The sequence below is a fragment of the Anguilla rostrata genome, chromosome 11, assembly GCF_018555375.3.
Source record: "Anguilla rostrata isolate EN2019 chromosome 11, ASM1855537v3, whole genome shotgun sequence".
In the NCBI taxonomy this organism is placed as follows: domain Eukaryota; kingdom Metazoa; phylum Chordata; class Actinopteri; order Anguilliformes; family Anguillidae; genus Anguilla; species Anguilla rostrata.
The window spans coordinates 37,849,597-37,863,502 of record NC_057943.1 but is presented as its reverse complement, the minus strand read 5'-3'; the positions used below and the strand labels follow the sequence as shown (position 1 = coordinate 37,863,502).

The following is a 13,906-nucleotide window of genomic DNA, read 5'->3' as shown; positions in this document are numbered from 1 at the left end:
ATGATTGGTCCTCATTGCTTTTTGATAAGCCTCACTCTAAAAACATATTGTGCCTTGAACTGGATTGCCTTTTTATACCATTAAAATAACTCCAACATGTGGGATTTATTTAAAAGGGAAAATCATGACCAGGATGTACAAGCACACCATTCTGTGTGTGTGTGTGTGTGTGTGTTCATGCGTCTGCATGTGTGTGTGTGTGTGTGTGTGTGTGTGCGCCTGTGAGTATGTGTGTGCGTGCGTGTTTGTGCATGTGCACTTGCGTGCGTGTGTGCTTGCGTGTATGCGTGCATGTGTGTGTGTGCCTGTGTGTGCATCTCTGTGTGTTTGTGCGTGTGCCTGTGTGTGTGTGTCTTTGTGCACGTGTTCATGTGTGTGTGAGTGAGAGAGAGGTGTTGCACCAATTTAATGGGCAAGCATTTCAGCAGGGTGGATTGAACGCCGCCTTTAGCAGCTGTGACTGACGCTCAGAATGGAATATTGCATGAATGTGAAAAACGTGACAGTTCTGAGAAATCAATAAACACACTCTCCACTCTCCCATGTATTTTCTACAGAATTGTCATATTCCTTTTGCTCTGAAAATGAATGCCATTTTACCTGTCTAGCTATTAGCCTGCAGAACCATCCCTCAGTACCCCCAGTTGTAATGTAAGCTGCACCTCTTTATTCTCATCATTCTCATAATACCCTTCTTCTGACTGGAATTTCCTTTTCATTGCATCTGTGTTTTCCCCCAAGAGCCAGATTTTGGTGTAGGTAAGGCTGCTAGTTAATTCCGTTATTCAGAGGTGTTAACCCATTAGAGACTCTGAGAGAGATTAGTGTGGTAATTTTGCCAGTCACATGACAGGTGAAATAACATGTCACTACAAAAAGACCTGGGGCATACTGGTCTGAAATTTACCGCGAGGGACCTTGGGATTTGTCTGCACATTATTACACGGGTTGAGTACATTATTGTACAGCTCTGTAAAGAGAGAAATGCATGCTGCTGCTGCTGCTGCTGTGTTTTTCCCCCTTTTCTTCTGACTCTTCACGCACGCTCACACTGTAGCCAACCAGGCCGTGTACTCTGTGAATGTGAGCCTTTTGGGTGGCGCCGAGTTCTCTTGCTGTGGATGAGGAAATAGTTTTCTCTCCATGTTTATTCGCTTTGTGCATCAGGGCTGGTAACTAATGGGCTTTCTGGAAATAAATTGGAATGGGAAGCACCATTGGCAGTCGGAGGAAGTCTCTAGGAATATACATGAACAAGAACGCTGTGCAAATGCTAATTTGAAATTTTAATGTTTGTTATGGTAGAGTATAATGCAATAAGCCTCTGGCAACATATGTCATGTGATATCCTCGTAGAAAACATATCGTTTTGTTTCGTTTTGTTCCTTAATTCTAATAGGTCTGCTGATTTCAGAATGCTCAAGAATAGGCTTCAACAGTCAGGTGAATTCTCTTTTCTCAACCATGGTCCCAGAAGCACTCATGGGGTGCATAAATTGCTGGAGAAACTGACTGGTAAACAACCTGGCATGCAACTTAATAAGATTAATTTGTGGTTTCATAAACTGGTCTCGAGCCAAGAGAAATTGAGCTTTAAAATTAAAAAATATCTTGACTAAGCTTGTATGGTACCCATGATGTCTATAAATGGACCAGCAAAAACACATCTTAAATCTATTTTACCCATGGGACTTGAAGCTGATGAACTGTCAAGATTTAAATACAGATCAGTATTCAATTAGTAGCAAAGTCAAACGTGATTAATTAAAAGCATTTGGGATTGCATGTGGAATCCACAGTAGGTCCACAGGACAGGGCTGAGTGGGCCTTCTACGGGCTCAGATAAGCTGACGTCTGATTCTTTCAGACTATCAGGTCTTTCTTCTCCATGAATATGAGGATGAGCCATTCTTTAGTTTTCCATACATTGCTTCTGTCTGGCCTACAGGTTCTATACCTGTTTTATATGTGCCACTGGTGTCAAACTGCTTTACTTGGGGCTTCGGGATCCATGCCTACTATATATGGGGCTAAAGATGTCAAACTGCTTTATTTGGGGCCACAGGTGCATGTCTGCTGTATTTGGGGCTACAGGTGCATAGCTGCTTTATTTGGGGCTACAGGTGCATGTCTACTGTATTTGGGGCTACAGGTGCATAGCTGCTTTATTTGGGGCGTGCATGTTGCTTATTTGGGGCTACAGGTGCTGCCTTATTGGGTACAGGCTGCTCTGTATTTGGGGCTACAGGTGCATGCCTGCTGTATTTGGGGCTACAGGTGCATGCCTGCTGTATTTGGGGCTACAGGTGCATGCCTGCTGTATTTGGGGCTACAGGTGCATGCCTGGCTACAGGTGCATGCCTGCTGTATTTGGGGCTACAGGTGCATGCCTGCTGTATTGGACTACAGTGCATGCTGCTGTATTAGGGCTACAGGTGCATGCTGCGATTGGGATAAGTGCATGCTGCTTATTTGGGGCTACAGGTGCATGTCTGCTTTATTTGGGGTAAGGGCATGCTGCGTATTGGTACAGGGCATGCTGCTGTTTGGATACAGGTGCATGTTGCTGTATTGGGTACAGGTGCATGTGCTTATTGGCAGGTGATAGCTGCTTATTGGGCTATATTGTTAGGGATTGTGTTGTGTGTGTGTGTGTGTGTGTGTGTATGCAGTTCTGTGTGTGTGTGTGTGCATGCGGGCATGGGGGTGGGGTGGGGGTGGGCATAAAATCAGGCATGATTGCAATACTTTTGAGATTAAATTGAGCACAGAACTTTACGAGGCTCATTAATTTTAGTAAATCTCTTTGAAGGAATGGACAATAAGCCCTTCTGGATCCATTGTAATGTTTTTACATGCTGTATGCAGATCTAGAGGCCTCCCATGAAAGGATTATTTCTCTGGCTAGAGACATAAATGTGTTAATTTTCCTGACAAATGGAGCATGCCATGTTACACGGTCCACCACTGAATGTATAATTAATCACAAAAAACTAAATTTTAAGTGAAATGTTTTGCATTTGCTGAAAGGTCTCAAAAGAAAGGTGAATAAACTGATCAGGCCTAACGATAACATCAGCTCGCTCTCCATCAAGGTGTATCAGCACAGATCTTTGACAAAAGAGCTGGGAAGCTAATCTAGGCTGAAAAAAAAAGATAATATTAGTTCACCATGCTGAAGGGGGTACACTCAACACCAGGAGACGCATTTGGCCATTTGTTCGTTCGTTTGCATGTAAAAGTCTGTATAGGCAACAGGCAGGACCTGGCAGGATGGCATATACCCAAGGGTACTAAATGAGTTAAGTGAGATCATTTTTAAACCACTGGCAGATATTTTCAGACAATCCTTAGAAACTGGAGAAATACCTGAGGACTGGAAGCAAGTTAATATAATAGCAATATATAAGAAAGGGGGCTGTGATGATCCAAGAAAACAACAGGCCTGTCAGTTTAACATCTTGAAAATAGCGACATCCAGCATGGGTTTCTCAAGGGAAGGTCATGCCTGACACACCTTCTGGTATTTTTTAAAGAAGCTACCAAGTGTTTTGATTATATCAAGGCTTATGATATTATATACTTAGATTTAGTAACACATGAGAGATTTGTTAGCAAAATGAAGACAGTAGGAATTAGAGGAGCTATTTCAGAATGGATTGGTAACTGGCTACAGGATAGAACACAAAGAGTAGTGGGAGGTATATTTTCTGAGAAGGGAACTGTTGGAAGTGGAGTCCTAAAAGGATTGGTGCTGGGACCACTGTTCTTACTCATATATATGAACAACCTTGACAGGGACGTGGGAAGTACATTAATCAAATTTGCAGATGATACAGAACTGGGAGGCCCAGCTAATAGTTTGGAAGCTACTAAATAAAATCCAGAAGTGGGCGGAAACCTGGCAGATGAAATTTTATATAGCCAAATGTAAGGTTCTGCATGTGGAAAATAAAAACAGGATTACTTTATGGCAGGGATGGGAATCGAGAACCGGTTCCCGTTGAGAACTGGTTCCAAGTTGTCTTATTCATTGGAATCGTATGTCTCCAAGCTTATCGATTCCGCTTATCGATGCCAGCATGTTTTTATGATAGCTGCGCATTGCAAAACAATGACATAACGCCTTGGGGGAGGCACGCACGCTGCCTCTCTCAGGTGTTTGTTTTGGACGGCAGCTGTCACAACAAATTTGATTCGGGCTGCAAAAATGGTCCAGGTGACATTGACATTCTAAAACAGCTGCTATACCCATTGTGACGTACTTAAAGTGTCATTACAGCGTCCGTTGCTATGCGGACACTGCCAGCCTTGATACATTCTGTTGCGATAAAGATTCTAAGACAACTCAGCAATTTCTCTGGATTAACAGGTTATTTTCTTGCCTGAAATGCGATTGTATTACTAAATGGTTACACATGTCATGTAACATGCAAGTAGTTGGCTATCTCCCTGGATATAAAGTAAATGTTTTTACCGATAAATTATAATAATAAATGCGATTTTATCCATGGAAATAGCTATACAAAAAGGCAAAATAAATGTCGTAGTTGTGATTGCCGTCGTAGATGTCAGAAGGAAATGTCACTGACAAAAAAAAAAGTTTGCTCTCTTTGCAGTGGTTTGGGCTGGAAACGATCTGTAAGAGCGGGATATGCACAACACTGCCTACTGATTGTAGATAAGATCGCTGTGAGGATGCTTTCCATAGAGGATTTCAGCTGCATGCTCCCATATTACGGAAAATGCTGTAGCGGTGGCTAGCTATAAGTGCATATCAGTGTATGACGAGTGCTGTGTGCGTTGTGTTGATAGAAGTGTACCGCTGGCTAGTGCTAGACTAGCTAATTGTTAAATAGTCTGCTTATATCGCCACTATATCACCGGGGTTCAGAAAATGTAAGCCTGTGTTTGGTTAATTTTATTATGCAAATTCATTTGACTGAAGGTTTCTACGACGGCGATCGTGACCACAACATTTATTTTGCCTTTTTGTATAGCTATTTTTGTGGATAAAATCACAGTCATTTTATTTTCTGTTAAAAACATTTCATTCATATCCATGGACAACTACTTGCACGTTACATGACACGATCGCATTTCAGGCTGGAAAATAAAGTAAGTTGATGCTGAAAACAATGTAGGCCTACTCTTTTTACACCCAGAAAATGTATCAGGCATCGATAAAGGAATTGATAAAGAATCGGATCAATAAGCAGAATCGGTAATGGAATCGGTATCAATAAAATCTTATCAATTCCCATCCCTATTTGGAATGTTGAAAAAGACTTGGGAGTAATGGTTGGTCAAAGCCGTTCAGGTTCTGTAGCAGTAAAAAAGGCCAACAGGATGCTGGGTATACTGTATAGCCAAAAGTACTCAGTAGAAATCTAAGGAAGTTATACTTATCTGGTACAATACATTTGGTAGACCACACTGAGACTATTGTGTGCAGTTCTGGGGACCATACTACAAGAAATATCTAGGGGCTCTAGAAAAGGTTCAAAGAAGAGCAACCAAATTGATTCCTGGTATGAAGATAAACACTATGAGGAAAGACCTAAGGTGTTAATCTCTTCAAGCTTAGTAAAAGGAGAGTCAGGGGTGAATTGATTGAGGCTTTTAAATTCATAAAGGGCATCAACAAGTGAACTTCAAGAGATTGTTCAGATTGAGTTCTGTTAGTAGAATGAGGGGACATTAATGGAAATTAGCAAAAGGTAAATTCTGTACAGACATTAGGGAGAATTTTTCACGCAGAGAGTAGGCAGTGAATGAAATAGCCTGCTAGGTAATGTAGTAGAGGCAGAAACTCAGGGGATTTTCAAAACTAGGCTTGATATGGTGATAGATACTGTCTAGTTTGTAGGTAATCAAAGCAGTAATTTAGTCAGGAAAATGGCAAGCATTGTTGGGCTGACTGGCTTGTTCCCATCATTATGTTCTGTTATGTTATGTTATGTGAAATATCAAGGTTCACGTTGGAGGGCTTACAAATGCAAAGATACCCTGAGCCAGTACCACGCTCAGTGTAATAACCACATTCCACCATTTCCACCATTTAATTCATGTAAAACATGCTCTGGTCCCTTTGTCTTGTGCCTCTGCTGCATCTCCCAAGGCAAACATGCTCCACCACCATGTTTTGAAATTCCAGTTTGCTTGTTCCTCTCTTTCAAGGTTTGGACTGAGGAGTTTGAGTTTCATTGACTTGCTTTTCTATCTCTGTTTTTGGATTTAGGTGGTGAATCCTAAAAAGAAAATGAAGAAAAAGAAGTATGTCAATTCTGGAACGGTAAGTGACCATCAGCACAGATTAATCATAATGCTTTCAGTGGCACCGATTTTGACAAATCAAGGAATCATGCTGTTGAATTCAATGCATTTTATTGGTTAGCGCATTATAGCTCCACCTCTTAGTGGGGTTCATAAACAAGGCTATGATCCTATCATGAAGGTCATAGATCTTGTAGTCTCGCTTTCTCTCTGCATCTGGAAAGGAGAGCTACAGTTTCCAAAATGAGTATCTTGCATTGGATGGTATCTACCAGGATTGGACCAGTGTTAGGTAATAGGTCTACCAGGATTGGACCAGTGTTAGGTAATAGGTCTACCAGGATTGGACCAGTGTTAGGTAATAGGTGATGGATTGAGTTGGCTTGCATTGATGCTTAATAGGAGCTGCACCTGCTCAAAATTTGCCTGAAGAATTAACTGGTCATTGATTTTTTAGTAAAGCACACCCCCTGAATTGCAAGATGACTTATCTCACATCAGAGCCTAGTGTGCTCTATGTGCACCATGCACCAAATTCAGCATCTGAGTTTTGAAATAATGCATTTAAAAACAAGCAAATTTTGTCAAATTTTCATAGGCTTTTTGATCGAGAAATGGTTTTTCAAAACACTTTGATTTAGTGGAGAGGCTCAGCATTCCTCTTGAGTAGTGGATTCTCTGTGAGCTACTGTATGTCTAGCCTCTGCCATCTATTCCCTATTCTCCCTTAGATGCAAATAATATCAGAGCACAAACTACACCCAACCTGAAAAAGCAGTTCACTTTCTCACGAGAAAACAAAAGTTTGGCTTTTTTGGTGCTACGAGTAGGTGAGATTCTATTGTCCTCCAGATACTCCCAGAGAAAGCAGAGAAAATGCTCTGTTATATTGTACATGATTAAAATTCTGCTGCAGAAATCAATCATCCTTCTTTATCAGTGCACAGAGTGAGATGTTCAATATGTGATGGAGATGTTAATGAACAAGTCTGTATTTGTCCTTTGGCTGTGGGTAAAAATGATCCTGTACAGTATTTGAATGAGCTGTTCTATATTGAAATTAAAGCAGACTCATAATGCATGTTTTGGCCTGTGCGCTGTGTCCAAATTGCTGTTTGCTGCCTGTTTGGTTCGTAACCAGTTATTTATTTATTCCCAAGGTGACTCTATTGTCATTTACTGTGGAATCTGAATATACCTTCCTCGACTACATCAAAGGAGGGTGAGTAGGCAAAGGCTCGTACAATTACAGCTGTGAAACACACACACAGGCGTGCACACGCAGTACTATTCATGAACTACTCAACAGCTCAATCAAATGTGCCTGTCTGATCTGTAAACACCAGCATGGACTTAATGCTTTTAATCGGCTAAGCGTTTTGCCATCTGTGTTCTGAATTACAATGAATTGTTCTTCTTATATAAATAAGCAAATAGACACTGAATTTTCATTCCTCAGGAGGGATCAGATCTCCCCGCAGTTCCTTTATAAACCTCCAATTAAAGATCCAATTGTATGTGTGTTTGCATATGCGTGTGTAAAAGAGGGGGTGAGGCTTTGTGTTTGTGTGTAGAGGTGTGCATGGGGTTGGCTGAAATAACAAGCCAAACACACTATACAGCACAATAGCAAATGATGCAGTGTTTCCTGCAGGAATTCTGTTAGTGAAGGTGCTGACGATCGCGCGCGCGGGGGGGGGGGGGGGGGGCAACACTTCTGGCAGCACAAACCAAAGCTTCCAGTTTTTTTTAGTTTACCGTTATGCTCACCTAGAAACTTAAAACAGCCATAAAACAGTTTTCACACATAATTTCTCTTCTGTTTACTTGAAGTTAAGTGTGTGGCTTGCACTAACAAATGACACAGGAGCAACTTTCTCTTTCAGAACGTGCTTGCACAACATATGTTCGTAAAATGGTGTAATAATTAATCATTTATAATTAGAACAGGTTAGCTAGATATATGTATTGCCGTTTATTCTTTTTTAAAATGTGACATTAATACCTTTGCCACTCTTGTGCAGTCAAATACAGCAGTTTTTATCTGCAAGTTGAGCATTATGGTGCACTACAAAAACTGGAAGAATTGTGCCATTGTTGCCAATCATTGTTAAGAGCTGGTTGAAGTGTTGCTACACGACTATTTGTGAACTTCCAGGATGGCAGCCGGCCTGTGCTCGATTTGACCCGATGTCACTGAGCCAAAAATAGGCCTGATACCTGAAAACATCACAGCATACCTTCAGGCCCGTTGGGTTCAGCTCAGGATGCAGACCTCTATGCACCATTGAAACATTCCCTTCTCTGTGAGTCACATTCTAATCCCTAAGGAGTTTATTGTGAATTTAGGTCCCTTATCATTCCAGTTCTCTTGTGGCTGCAATTAAGTTGGGAAACCCATGACTGCAAAGGGTTTAAATGAAGTGCAGGAACAGAAAAGATGAGGACACTTCCAAGAACATACTACTCATTCGAGGTCAACATTATGTTCATTATCAGAGTTGGCTGGGTAAGACTTCATAATCTGTGACCTTGCTGCACAGGTAAAATAGAAATGGATATCACTCAGAAGAGGAGGAAGGGGGCAGGCTTTACCCCTCTCTGAACTCTTCAGGAGTTGATTGCAATGACTGGGTGGGCAGTGGGTACAGTGTAATCTAGTGAGTCACATGCTTGCTCACCATACTGGAAATGATTTAGGGCTGTTGAATTTTGACATCAGCCATGAGTACAATACTTTTGAGATGAAATACGTTTGAGCGCATAAATTTACTATGTTCATTAATGCTGCAGTAGGTAATGGTAACAGTGTTGAGGGAATATTTTTTAAATCATAACACCCGTTGGCCCTGCCCACAGAGAAAGAGATATTCTCTCACCCCCTGTGCTTCTTCTCACACCGCATTTTGAAGGCGCAATAAACATTTCTGCAAGGAGGATTACAGGACTGACTGGCATGATGTCGGCTGCACTAAACACTAAAAATGTCTGGTACAAGAGTCCAGATAAAACTAGTGGAATCTTTTTTGTTATTTCACAGCCTACCGGTAACACAATAAAACATTTTCCATTTAGTCACTGAGTTTGTTGGCTAATGAAGTGATGGTATCAGTAAGTTCACTTGCTTGTCTAAAGCTGCTTTATAGCCCCAGATACTCTTAGCCCCAGTTTAGTACTCATAGACCCAGATACTCCTAGCCCCAGTGTGGTACTCATAGCCCCAGATACTCCTAGCCCCAGTGTGGTACTCCTAGCCCCAGATACTCCTAGCCCCAGTTTAGTACTCATAGCCCCAGATACTCCTAGCCCCAGTGTGGTACTCATAGCCCCAGATACTCCTAGCCCCAGTGTGGCACTCATAGCCCCAGATACTCCTAGCCCCAGTGTGGTACTCATAGCCCCAGATACTCCTAGCCCCAGTTTGGTACTCATAGCCCCAGATACTCCTAGCCCCAGTGTGGTACTCATAGCCCCAGATACTCCTAGCCCCAGTTTGGTACTCATAGCCCCAGATACTCCTAGCCCCAGTTTGGTACTCATAGCCCCAGATACTCCTAGCCCCAGTGTGGTACTCATAGCCCCAGATACTCCTAGCCCCAGTTTGGTACTCATAGCCCCAGATACTCCTAGCCCCAGTGTGGTACTCATAGCCCCAGATACTCCTAGCCCCAGTTTGGTACTCATAGCCCCAGATACTCCTAGCCCCAGTTTGGTACTCTGCTGGACAATTTACACTAGGACCTCTCTGACAGCAGGCGACTGCTGGCGAAGGTTCTCTCAGGAGGGTCCTATTGTAAAGCGTCCGGCAGACCGCTGAATTGGGCCTACAGTATACTCAGGACTTCCTGACACTGCACAGTGTTTCTGTAGGTTACCAGCTACAGTGGCTACTTACTCTATGTTTCAAACTTCATATGCTATTGTAATTTTATAATCGGCTTTCAAGTCAGACAGTTTTGTGGCGGAGCATGTGTTGCAACAGCCAATGTTCTGATGTGTATTCTTGTTTTAGAGCGAGTTCTGTGCAATTTTCTTTTTTCTTTTTGCCATTAGATAGCTATGACAATGCAGGAGTAGGTGGTTTGCCCGCAATGAAACTTTCTCAAGACATCTAGCTTTGTGAACGCACTAGGTAAATCTCATTGTTGATTGGTTCACGTAGTAAACCACGTTATTTTGAAAACAAGTACTCGGGCCAAATCCCTGGTTTTGGAATGCAAAATTTTAGGGTTCAAACATAGTGTATGGTGCTGGATTTCTCTCACAGGAGCTCTTTCTATGATTGCTAAAAATTAAGCATGACCGTTACTGATATCTTCATTATTATTATTTTTTCACCTACAGCAGCTTTAATTTTAGTAAACCAGTAACCCCTCTGGAGAGCTGCATTGATCTAGAAAAACAGTTGAGGCCCTGGTAAAAAAAAAAAAAAAAACAATGTTACCCGTAACATTTAAATGAGTGTACCTGTATTACTGTTCCACGCTCATTGGTGCTTCAGTGAGCTATTGTTAGCAGTAAATAATTTGGGATTGAACATTTTGTACAGCGTTGCTTACTGGACTGAATATTCTCATTTTTTTACTATGTGACCAGTTGACACTGTTTTTATTATGTGACCTGTTGACTTAGTGTGAGGATGGTTTTTGATGAGTAGGGAATTAAATCACAATATGGTTATCAGCATTACCTTCCACAGACAAATTGCAGAACTAATCGCAACCACAGGTACAGATACTGAGCACTGGACAGGTCGAACACTGTGGCTCTGCTGTAAGAACGCCCATTTGAACACTGTATTATTTTTTATGCTATTTACTTGCATTCTGGATACAGTATGTGATGAGGGCAGTTATCTTACACTCCCTCTGGTATTTATACGCTGTGCATGTGAATATGCCTTTGCACCTGAAGAGTCTTGTTAGAGTGACAGGAACAGCAGAAAGACAGCCATACTGTCTCTTTATGGTGCACTGTTATTACACCTCTGTTCTGGAACCTAGCAAAGCTAACAAACAGCACCTTAAGCTATGGTGGGGGGAACAGAGCCCCTGGCCTTGCTGCTATTAATTTTTCATGAAACACGACAGAGTTGACCTTTAAGTCCTCTGTACTATTGGTCTCATGTGTCATTACAATAGTGTTCAGGAGCGAGGCTCTTCCTCAAAACGGTAGCCTGTCCCCCCCCCCACCTATACACACCACAGAGGATGGTGGGGGGGGCAGGCCACCATAGCTTAAGGTCTGTTGTGAGAGCAGGGTGCCAGTGTGGTCACAGAGGGAGGCTGTGCTGTTTTAAGGTGCACTCAGTTGGGTACTTCTGTTGGTTTCCCCCGGAGAGACCGTTGCCACCCTTGGGGCAACCGTGGGGTAACATGCAGGCAGGCCGGGGTGAGAGAAGGGCGAGTGTGGGGCAGGGAGAGGACAATGCAGGGTGATATGGTGGGGGAGGTGGGGGGTGTTATTGGGGAATAGAACTTCGGTATTCAGCTACAGGGCAGGAGACAGAATAGCCCCACCATGCCTCTATATACCCGTAAACCTTGCAAGCCAGCCAGATCTTCCTGTATTCCAAGCTCAGGGTGACTGGCCATCCCCTCCCTGCATGGCTGCTTCCCCCATATATAATATCTGTCTGTGCTGGCCCCACAGTAGTGGAAAGGACTTCCCATGTAGGTCAGGACAACAGAATCACTAGCCATCTTCAAACATAGACTGAAAACCCACCTTGTCAGACTGGATTTCCACTCCCCTCCCTTACCCTCCCTCCCCCTTTTTTTAAATTTGTGACTTGTGTTATGGTCCTAGGTTGGCTTAAGTTAGCTTAGTGATGCTGTACATACAATGTGAATGTTGATGGCCACTGTTCTGGCACTGTTGAGAAAGTACTTGAATTCATTGCATCCACTTATGGTCTCTTACACTTGTAATTCTCACTGGATAAGTCTGAATGTGTGTAATGCGCGGTAGTGATGTGGGGACTCAGTGCTCTGAAGGAAGTTGTTTGACTGAAACATTTGTACACTTGGCACTTTTCTAAAAATCGGAATGAAGGAATAATCTCTAATGCATTGTTTTGAACCTTCATTCTGTTCTATTTTGTGCTTTAGTGAAACATAAATCTTTAAAATGCAGAATTTTCCTCAGCAGGAAGTTGTTCCCTGTATATTGGAATATTACATATTGCAGTTCTGCATTGTATCTTGACTGAAATTATAATGCGTTTGCTACTGCTGTCTTGGCCAAAATATCAATAATAATAATGGTTTCAATGGGATTTCCTTGTTCTGTAATAGATAAGTAATCCGTTGTTTTGTTTTATCCAGCAGGCCTGATTGAGCACTCGCACCACAGTGCTGCCTCTGGGCCTAGTCTGTGCATTAGCCCCTCTCCTCTCCAACAACCGCTCTTGTTGAGGGCATTTGTTTTGTTCTTATCCTGCTGAAAAGTAATCGCTACCCTAGTTTGTCTTTGCCTGCCTTTGCCTTTGACATTCATTATGATTGTTTTTCATTTTCATTTTGCTTTTAATTTTTTTTTATTTAATTTTTATTTTTTTTTGGGGGGGGGGGGCAAGTTGGGTGATGATTCTGTCTCTTTGCTTTTTGCTAATTACAAGGGGCCACTAGGATAAAATCATGAGCTAAGAGCAAGCACAAACACATCATCACTTGCTCAGTGAGTTAATGCTCAGTGAGATTGCTGTTGGCTAATTGCAGTTTCCTCATTTGCATGAGGCTTGTACAGAGATTTGCATAGATTCTAAAATTCATCTTAGATGCCATGGTTAACCATCTGTAATAATGATAAATAACGAAGTACAGTGTGTACTCATTTTTAGGGGTCCAAGCAGCGAAGCTGTGGGAACCCTATTGTTATTGTTCCGATTATTCTTATTTATTTTTCTCCCCTAAAAGTGTTTGTGCAGAAAAAACCGTGAGACCTATGAACATGAAACTTCACAACATGGTCCCAAATTCCCCCCACTACTCAGGCCCCAAAACCTGAGCTACTGTGCCCATAGGTGGCGCTGTAATAATCAAGTTTGCGTTTTGGCTCATATCTCAAGAACAGTGTGGCCTAAAGTCAAATTCTTTCTTCATGTCAATCTCTCAAGTCATGTGCATCTTTGCTCCACTGGTCTTCTTCTCTAAAAATTTTCTCAAAAACCTATTTTCAACATCTCGTCAGAAACCATTGGCCCAATCGTCCCAAAACATAGTCAGGATCATCTACAGATTTCACTGATCTTAAGTTGTTAAAGAAATTTCGATACGTCATTCCGTTTCCAATATACGAGCCAATCAATTTTTATCAAAATGCCAAAGTGCAGTAGATGTCTTTCGTATCGTCAACGCATTGTCTAATTTTCACAAAACTTCACACGTACGATCTTCACTACATTCTGTGGACGATCCCCAAATTTCGTACAAACAGACCACTAGGAGGTGCTATAACTAAAAACTGCTTTTTTTTCGGTGACAAATTTTCTGAAAAAGTTCAAATTTGGTACAGTGGCTCATGGTAACATTTTTGTCAATCAAAATTCAGCAGCTTCTAATTTCCATTGTGAACGTCCAAACGACATGAAAATTGGTACAGACGTTTATGATATCATGAAGAAGGGGTG

The 13,906-nt window shown here is 42.0% G+C and overlaps 1 protein-coding gene across 1 annotated transcript in view; it reads left to right on the top strand.

Annotated features, from left to right (window-relative positions):
- LOC135235089 (copine-5-like) overlaps positions 1-13,906 on the top strand; it is a 225,068-nt gene that overhangs the window by 176,370 nt on the left and 34,792 nt on the right. Inside the window, exons 14-15 of the mRNA XM_064300284.1 lie at positions 6,242-6,295; positions 7,437-7,498. Of these exons, the coding sequence (XP_064156354.1) occupies positions 6,242-6,295; positions 7,437-7,498 (116 nt within the window). The remainder of the gene's footprint in view (positions 1-6,241; positions 6,296-7,436; positions 7,499-13,906) is intronic.